The sequence below is a fragment of the Microcebus murinus genome, chromosome 4 (assembly GCF_040939455.1).
Source record: "Microcebus murinus isolate Inina chromosome 4, M.murinus_Inina_mat1.0, whole genome shotgun sequence".
Classification (NCBI taxonomy): domain Eukaryota; kingdom Metazoa; phylum Chordata; class Mammalia; order Primates; family Cheirogaleidae; genus Microcebus; species Microcebus murinus.
This window is the reverse complement of record NC_134107.1, coordinates 19,566,213-19,575,811: the sequence shown is the minus strand read 5'-3', so window position 1 is coordinate 19,575,811 and position 9,599 is coordinate 19,566,213. Positions and strand designations below refer to the sequence as shown.

Genomic DNA, 9,599 nt, shown 5'->3' with positions numbered 1-9,599 from the left:
AAGAGAAGTTACAAACACACACACACACACACACACACCTCTAATTGATCAGAGACATAAAGATCTTGTAATCATTTCAGCAAGTGAAGCTGCATAAAATTGTGTTTGGAAAATCATACTCAAGGGAAATTTCCAAACCCTGGGGCAAGCTGAGAAGCAATTGTACAGGCTCATGACCTCTCAGGGAAATGTGTTTAAATTGCAATTGGAAAACAAGGAGGAAAGTTCTGCTATGTAAAAGATGCAATTATTAAGCAGTAGGGGACATTATTAAGCGGTAGGGGACCTTGTCTGTCAGATATGCTCTTCTTGTCTGTCTAAGATGTAGAAGGAAGGGTTGGAAACAACTTTCACATTTTGGCCAGCCGCTGAATGGACTTTTCTCCATAGAGAATGGGAGATTACTATCTCCAGAATTTTCAATGAACTGATAAATGGTGAGATTTATAATTCCCATATTTGCATTTTCAGAGAGGATTTCAAATTGTGATGTAGTGCTTCAAAGTGTGGGTTTTGTGGTCAGGTTATAAAGTTTAATGCAATTCATGAGCCTATCACTTAATAACTGTACACACTTTGGCTAGTTACAGAACCTTTCTGGCTGTCAGACTCCCGACATGTAGCGAGGATCATAATATTACTAAGCTGAAAAGCTATGGAAACAAATAAATATACATGTGGAGTCCATAGAACAGCACTTGACACATAACAGGTGTGTAATATTCAGCAGCTGTTAGAATACAAATTGCTGTTTGCTTATTGGGAGAGGAAGTTGGGAGTACCTAATTACTTCAAGTATAATGAAATTATACATACCTTTAGCCTTGCATGTTCAAGTTAAATCTGAATAACTTAGAAATTCAGCACGTGCATATTTTTTCCTTGCTGTCCAATAGCATTTTACTTATTCTTTCCAAAATATTCTCATTTATCCTCTGATACTCTCCCTATCCTGATGTTTTAGATTTAAAAGCAGAATTTTCTGAGGCTGTTTTAGGAACAATGATGTAGGATGGTAAGTTCAAGTGCTGCCGTTTATAGAGTTATTGATATAGAATACAGGAGAGTGGTCTCCAGTTCCACCCAGGTTAGTAAAATAAATATTAGTTCACCGTTTTTTTATGGCTAAGTAGTACTCTATGGTATACATATATCCCATTGTGTTAATGTACTCATGTATTGATGGGCATTTGGGTTGTTTCCACATCTTTGAGATTGTGAATTGTGCTGCTATAAACATTCAAATGCAAGTGTCTTGTATCCCAAACGTTTCTTCCTCTGTAACACTCTGATTTTTTTTTTTAAAGAGAAATACAGCATTTACTCTTTCCACAATGATACCCTAACAAATGGCACCAGGGAAGGACATTAAGGGTAAGATATCATGACTCTTGTCACAGAGTGGAGTCTTCTGATTTCAAATATGTCCACTTCATTTTCTAGCACATCTGATGTCCCAAATACCATTATGTCCCCGCCTCAGCATTATTCAGGAAAATTTAAATTATTTTAGCGCTAGTTGTCATGGCTTTGGCTCTTCCTTAAAATTAGCTAAATCATGAAGACAATGGAAAACAAGTAAGTCCAGGCACACGTGTGGAACATATAAACTTTTGATTTTCAAATTCCAGAAATAGTAAGAGTATAAACTGTGAGAAATTTAGCTAAATTTATTGAGCAACATTGAAAGGAGAGAAAAGGATCTGAAATTCTGAAATTTGAGGTGAATATATTTCCCAAGTTTCCAGGGAAAAGAATAAGACAGGCACACAATAAATCTTTTATTGCTCAATAATAAACCTGGATCAAAAAAATGGTGGATTTAAGGAAATTCACAGGTAGGATAATTAGAAATAGGATTTTAATTAATTATTTTTCTTAGCAATGACAATATATATTTGAAAAAAATGTATGCAAATGTGACTATTACGTACTCATATTACATAACATACATCTAAAATTTAGTGCTTGAACTATAACTACAAAATAATACTTTTAATGACAACCTTACTAATTGCTCTTACAATTCTGAATGTTATGTATATTTGAAACTTGAAACAGAAAATTCTATTAATTTCAGAATGAATGATGCTAGAATTAGTTTTGTCGCAAAAACTGATGGGAAGGAAATAGTAGGTAATGTGGATAGTGGTGCATGAGGAGGTCAACTTCCCAAGGTTACAGCTTCAAGAGATCCTGGGAATGGGGCCTGAGCAATCTGAGGTGCAGCCCCAGCAATTAAGGGTGTGGCTGTCAGGAAAGGAAAGACTATGGAAAGTTCTAAGAGACATATGGACAGAATAAGCTGCTACCCATAGCAGAATATGAACTTAACATTGATACCAAAGTGAGTGCATAGAGGACAGGAAGCGCTGGCCCCATGGTATGGCTGTTTATGAAGAGTATACAGGAGTTTATAATTTTAATGTAAGAGTTTGTGTAATGTTAACATGTTAGTCCCATCTATGCAAATGAATTATCCTCAAACCCCACCTCCTTTTTCTGAACTGTTTAGGTGATAAAAACATGGCATTGTGGGTTTTAAACTTGATGTTTTATTTTAAATATCCTAATGAAAAGAATAATGATATATACATTGCAAATCAAAAGTCACTACAATTTTTACATTTCCTTCTAGGTTATAAAATTATATTGGAAATATCTGTACAAGTGAGCAAAGTTATTATAATTTTTATTGTTTTTCACCCTCAAGTTATAAAGATGCTTCACATTCTATGTCCTAATATTAGTGTTTTATTTAAAGCACCACATGATATTAATTTGTAATAGCCTGATTTAGGTGAACTTCTTCCTATCATTGCAATATTTTAGTTATATCTCAACTTTCACTGTTATAAAGGACATGGCACTGCCTTTCATTATGAAATTCCCCATGCCATTTCAACTTCAGAATAAATTTTTACAATTGAGGTTACTAGTTTGAAAAAAATTAAACATGTCTATGATTTCTACATAATTTACCAATATGTTTTCCAAAACAATAACATGAATGAGTTTCATTGCTATTTTAGAATGGGTATAATTGAAAAATAACATGATGTAAAACACATATTATATTCTTATGACTGATTCAATTTTCCAGCTTCCTTTGCGACTGTAGGGAAATTCTTCTTAAGTAATGCTCACATCAATGTTTGATTTAAATTTGACAAAACACAGGAATAATAGCTATCTATTTGACTCTCATGGGTCATTCAGCTTGAACAAGTGTGACTGTCTATTTCACAGTAGAGGAGACTGAGGGACAGTGCTTTGTTCAATGACACATGGCTAGTGCATGATCAAGCTGGGGTTGCTAGCTTTTTACTAGCACAAATTGAACAACTTCTTTTGTTTTTAGTTAACTTTTTCTTGGGAGTAAGTTTAGATTAATAGGAGAGTTGCTAAGATAGTATGGAGAGTTTCTGTATACTGCTGTCTTAGTTTCCCTTACTATTACCATCTTCTATTGCCATGGGTATGTTTGTCAAGACTATTAAATGAACATTAATATATTACTCTTAACTAAATATGAGATTTTATTAACATTTCACTAATTTGCCCACTACTGTTCTTTTTCTCTTCCAGGATTCTTTTCGGGACAACACATTGCATTTAGGGCAATTATATTTTAAATGACTTAAAATCATAAATCTTGTGATCATAAACCTCAAGAACACTACCCTTTCCATTGTTAAAGCTTTAAGACTAATTTAAAAAATCCCTTTCATCTGAAAAAAAAGAAGGGGTTGTTTTGTTTATATCTAATGAATATTTTAATTCTAAATGGTGTTGCTCTTAGAACACCCTGGATAGAGGAAGTGGAGCAATTAAGAAGTATTTAATCATTTGATTAATGTAGAGCCTTGTTCTCCTTTCCACCACCCACCCAATTAGGTTGTGTGCAATGAAGCTATCTGAAATAAGAGTGGATACACTTGTGGCTCTGAGGGCCACAGGAATTTATTCGGGGATTATTACAGATGTTTAAAAATGTTGTACATTTAAAAATATCACTACTGAGATTGGTCATATAAAATATTTTACACTTGTAAATTAAAAGAATGAGGAAAACCCATGTTGGTAATGGCAAAGCAGAAATTAGGAGTGAAGATGTTATCATTTCTTCTCTGTGTCAATGGCTCTGGGAGCTTGTCCTCACCACTCATCATGACCTTCCAGGATTATTACTACATCAGTGTTTTTGAGTGTTGTCTTATCTGATTATCACAAAATCCTATCAATAGACATTCTTCTTGTACCCACCTGGAGAAGTGGCAACCCAGGCTTGGAGAATTTGAAGAATTTTCAGTAACATGTCCACCCCAGTAGAAGATCCTGGATTTAAACCCAGGTCTATGTGAGTCTGGAGCTGATGTTCTTACTCGTTTCACTTCATTGCCTTTCCTCCTTTGGTTGTAGGCTAAGCTGAGCACTGCTGGGTCATATATTGACATTTTTCGAATGTTAATAAGTATGTGTTCACTGATCTAATGACCTTAATATGATTTGCTTGAAGTCTTGTTTTCCTGGCAACAGCTTATAACTGGATATGGGGATCACAGTGCAGACACCAGTAGGAATGACCCTAGGAACATAATGGAAATGGTTGTTTTAAAAGCAAAAGACAGATATTAATGCACACAATTGGGTATTTGTTAATGTTATTAACATTTGATTCTGTTAACTCTAAGTGGCATTCATAAAAATCAGCTTGTTTGCAAGTCTTTGAGTAAACCCCATTTTTCTTTTATTTACCTGTTTTTTTAACAAACATATATGTATGCATATACAAATGTTAACACGAGGACACATATACGTGATATTTGATGAACGCATTTCAGTTCTACATATAGATGAGGATACAACCATCCTGTGAAGCTGTGTCTACATGTGAAAAATGAAGTCAAAAGTTGGAGAATATCTGGATGACTGATTCCTTCTGTGTGTAAGGTGGGTGGCTTTGTAACTGATTTACTAGTAACCACAATTGATAAGGGTGTGTTATCATAAGCAACATTTCACATTTTCAAATATGACCTTAGTTATAAGCCTGATGAGCAGGTAAGCTATTAATATAGACACACTTCTCTGCTTTACAATAATATAAAATAAATTTGAAACATTTATATCTTTAGTAGTTATACTTGATCAGACCTGGCCACATTGTGTAAATAATTGGCAAATAATTAATAAAGCCTCAAGACTCTGTCTTATAAGCACCTTGCTTCTCTTCCTTGTCTATGTGGTGGCTGCCAGTATGTATATGTAAGTGCTTGTAGAAAGGTCAACCCTCTTCTGAAGTTCTTGCTGAAAAGAAAAATCCAACTCCTTCCCTGTTGATCCTGTGGGTGCTGGAGTCAGAGGTTCTCTGCTCAATGCCAGGTCAAGCATCTGTTGTTTGCTTGAACTTAGTCTCTTTAAGCAAGAGTGTCCCACCAATCAAACAGGGACAATAGGATGATCACAGACCATGTTCTAGCAGTGGGTCCTGAGACCCACCTAACATCACATAGTCACCATGACAACACTCTGGTATTAGCATTATTATTTATATAAATTTTTCATTTTAAAGGATAGGTGAAAATAAACTCAATACTTAGTGCATACTATTTATGTATTAAGTTTACAGCTAGGAATTTTCCACTGATCATTCTTTTATAAAGAATGAATTAATTCATTTAAAGGCTCAATGCATTTCAGACTTTCAAAGACATATGTGAGGAGTATTCATGATTTTCAAGTGGCCTGTAAACTGCATGCAATTTCTTCTTCTATTGTATTCAGGCAGTCTCCAGGTTAGGGTTTCATGCTAGCCAGCCCTGCCTGCTCCCATTTCATGTAATGGCAGGCATCACTATTAGTTACAGTCCTCCTTTCCTCATAACTTGGAGGTGGCTTCAGAATGTTCTCAACAATTCATTCCTGGAACCCACTAGTAAATAATCAAAGCTGGCACTTGAGATAAAAACTATTTCTCTTCTCTATCACATGTGGATGCTTTTCTTCTCCCATATTGAAACTGTGGCCTCTTTCAAGGCATTCAATAATTTATCTCCAAACCAATTCTGTCTGACCTTTCCAAACTACCTTCAGTAATTTCTAATTTTGTGTTCTCTTTGACAACAGAAACACTTAAGATAATTTTGTATATGGATGTGCCAACTTATTCATGACTGTAATACTATAAATTGAACTGAAGCAAAGTTTTCTTTGTTATAACTGCAGATGTTACATGCTGATCACTGTTCGAGATTTTACCTTTTCCTTGGAAATCATGCATAATCAAAGCTTTGTAACTGAGTTCATCTTTCTGGGACTTTCACAGAATCCAATCGTTCAGAAAATATTATTTGTTATATTTTTGTTTGTCTACATTGCAACTGTTGGGAGCAACATGCTAATTGTAGTAACCGTCCGCAACAGCCCTGCACTACTGGGGTCCCCCATGTACTTCTTCTTGGCATTCCTGTCCTTCCTAGATGCATGCTTCTCCTCTGTCTTCACCCCAAAGATGATTGTAGACTCCCTGTATGAGAGGAAAACAATCTCATTTGAAGGCTGCATGACGCAGCTTTTTGCTGAACACTTCCTTAGTGGGGCAGAGTTGATTGTCCTCACAGCCATGGCCTATGATCGGTATGTGGCCATTTGCAAGCCTTTGCATTACTCTTCCATCATGAACAGGAGGCTCTGTGGCATTTTGATTGGGGCAGCCTGGGCAGGGGGCTTCTTGCATTCCACGATACAAATACTCTTTATTTTCCAGTTGCCCTTTTGTGGTCCCAATGTCATTGATCACTTCTGTTGTGACTTGCATCCATTACTGGAGCTTGCCTGCACCGACACTCACATCATTGGCTTTTTTGTGGTGGGAAATACTGGGTTTTTCTGCATAATAACCTTCTCCTTGTTGCTCGTCTCCTATAGTGTCATCTTGTTCTCTCTGAGAACTCATAGTTCTGAAGGGCGGAAAAAAGCTCTGTCTACCTGTGGATCCCACATTGCTGTTGTGGTTTTGTTCTTTGTCCCATGCATTTATGTATACTCACGACCTCCATCTACTTTCTCCTCTGACAAAATTGTGGCAGTTGTTTACGGCATCCTGACTCCCTTGCTCAATCCTTTGATTTATACTTTCAGGAATAAGGATGTAAAAAATGCCATTAGGAAAGTATGGAACAGATTGTTGGTGGTGTCTGATGGAAAATAAAATATTAAATTTTTATTTTATCAAGTCGTGGATAAGACTAAAAAAGTCAAAAAAATATTCTTGGATAAAAAATTTCAGATATATACCTGTAAAGATAGAGGCAACATATGTTATAACGAAAGCGTTAATGAAGGTCAGAAAAGGATGTTTGTACCCTCTGATTCTCATCAACTGAGTTGGCAGCCCTTTATCACACATGTAAATTAAAGTGTGTTGAATTTTATATTGACTTAGAGTCTAATACTAAAAAAAGAATGAAAAGAGAAATTACCTCATCTGACTACTTGTCATTCACTTCATACTTTGAAAACCTTTTTGGAAGGAAGACAAGTATATCTCAGAACTTAGGGATAGAATATTACTTAAACTATGCCAATTGAAAAGAAAGTTATGTTTGGGATGCTGATATTTGTGTTTCTGAGAAAAAAAACTGCCAAGACTGAGGTAGAGCACAGACAAGAGCATTCATAGAACCCCAGGTATAGGTGTTTCTGTTTCACATGACTCTGTCATTTAATGTGGGTCCACTACCAACTGCTATAGAATTTGAATCACTCAGTTAATTTTTTGAGATGCAAAACGTGATTGATCCAGTCATGCTTACAGATGAGTTCCTCTTGGGTCAGGTAACCACCCTCTACCAACCAGCTACAGGAGAGGAAGAGAGAAAGGATTCCACAAGAGAGTCATCAGCAGTTATCTCTTATTCAAGCACAATCTAAGGAAACAGTTAAGAGACCAGGTTACTAGTGTACTGGTACCAAAGCTGTAGATATAGTGAGCTGACTTCCCCCTACAGAGGAATAGAAGCCAGAGGCATCAGAGAACAAAAAGCAGATTTCAAAAGAGAATTACTTTTCATTTTATTTGATGATCAGAATTTTCTTGACTTTGTCTACCCAGTGAAAATAATTATATTTGAATAATCATCAATTAAGTGTACATTCCAATGTAGACACATCTTATAAGTCATTCCTGTATTTAAGGTTTGTAAGTCTCAAGTTTCCAAGTGGCTTCTGTAATAAAATTATTTGCAGTAACACCTTTGAATTTCTGCTATCACAACAACACTAATAAAATGCCTATTAATTGAGTAGTATATACAAAGGCACTGAGTGATATTTTTCTTTTTCCCTTAATATTCCATGACAGTCCCCAAGTAGAAGAGTGTATGATATTGGTTTTATTTCTCAGAATAAACACGGCAAAGGACAGGTAAGATTTCAATCATCCACATGGGGATGTCCACGAGGGATGAAGATTAAGATCTCAAACATTATCTGAATAAATGTGTGCACTGCAGCAGACCAAGTGTGCAACAAGGGCTTGAACATGCTGGGGAGCTTTTCCTGCCTCCTTCCCCAGCCTGTCCATCATCTGTCTTCATCATAGAAAGGGCAGCTTCTTATTGTCTTTTTCCCTTCACGTAGAGATTCTTATTGTTAAGTAGTTCCTTTGTCCCTGAGAAGTAGCTAGAGATTGATGATCTGGTATCATTGGCTCAAATGATTTATAAATCTGTGAATTGAAGATTTGACATACAATAAAATAAAACATAATTCTGGCCAGATTGTTGTGCACAACACAGATTCATACCTGATCCATGAAACACTGAAATTCAAACAAATTTTAATGATTTGACCTCACAACTTCTCATTGTGGTGTCTGGTAATAATATGCAAGGAAAAAAGGAATCATAATATTTAGCCTATGAAAATACAAATACTGAAAGACATATACCTAGCCTTTTTCATTTTAACTAGGTTCATGAACAGAATTTTTCCAAATTCTTCCAACACAGTTGTTGTTTTAGCGTTTCATTTTATTTTCTTTGTTGATTCTACCTAGGCATGATGAAGTTCATTCTAATAAGTTAAGTGGGGTCCATGACCTTAAGATTTTATTGTCAGTGTACAGGGCAAATAAACTTGGGGAATACAGAGGCAACATTTTACATTTTCCCTTGTGTGTTACACATATCCCATCTGTTTATGTTCAATAGATAAAAACTTAGTGACAGAGCTACACCTGGATGCACAGGGCCTGAGTAAAGTAGGCTGTACTTGGTTGGTCATGACAAATACCCATCTCTTACTGCACAGGAGAGGAGAGTGGGTTTTGTTGGACAATTATCCCTGAATTTGAAGATATTGCATGAATTTTTCTCCAACAAGGGATTATCAGTTTTTAAAAGAATGTTTATGTTTTGAATCACTCCAGGACTATACCTTTCCTGTGTTCATCGTAAATCTCATCACCTCCCACACGCAACCCAAATCTCCTTTGATTAGATCCTTTGGGTCCACGGTCAATAATAAGCAGAATCCTCTACCAGTCTAATGTCTTATGTGAACATTTCCTGTCTTTCATTGCTTTCCTGTTTCTC

At 35.9% G+C, this 9,599-nt stretch overlaps 1 protein-coding gene across 1 annotated transcript; it reads left to right on the top strand.

The window, feature by feature from the left end:
• Window positions 1-6,277: 6,277 nt before the first annotated feature.
• LOC105884147 (olfactory receptor 4C15-like) lies at window positions 6,278-7,213 on the top strand. Its single transcript, XM_012787866.2, has one exon. It carries the CDS (start codon window positions 6,278-6,280, stop codon window positions 7,211-7,213), a length of 936 nt encoding a protein of 311 aa, XP_012643320.2.
• Window positions 7,214-9,599: the final 2,386 nt, after the last annotated feature.

Bases quoted from the DNA above. Each gene is read 5' to 3' on its own strand.
- LOC105884147 (XM_012787866.2), top strand. From the start codon at position 6,278: ATGCATAATCAAAGCTTTGTAACTGAGTTCATCTTTCTGGGACTTTCA.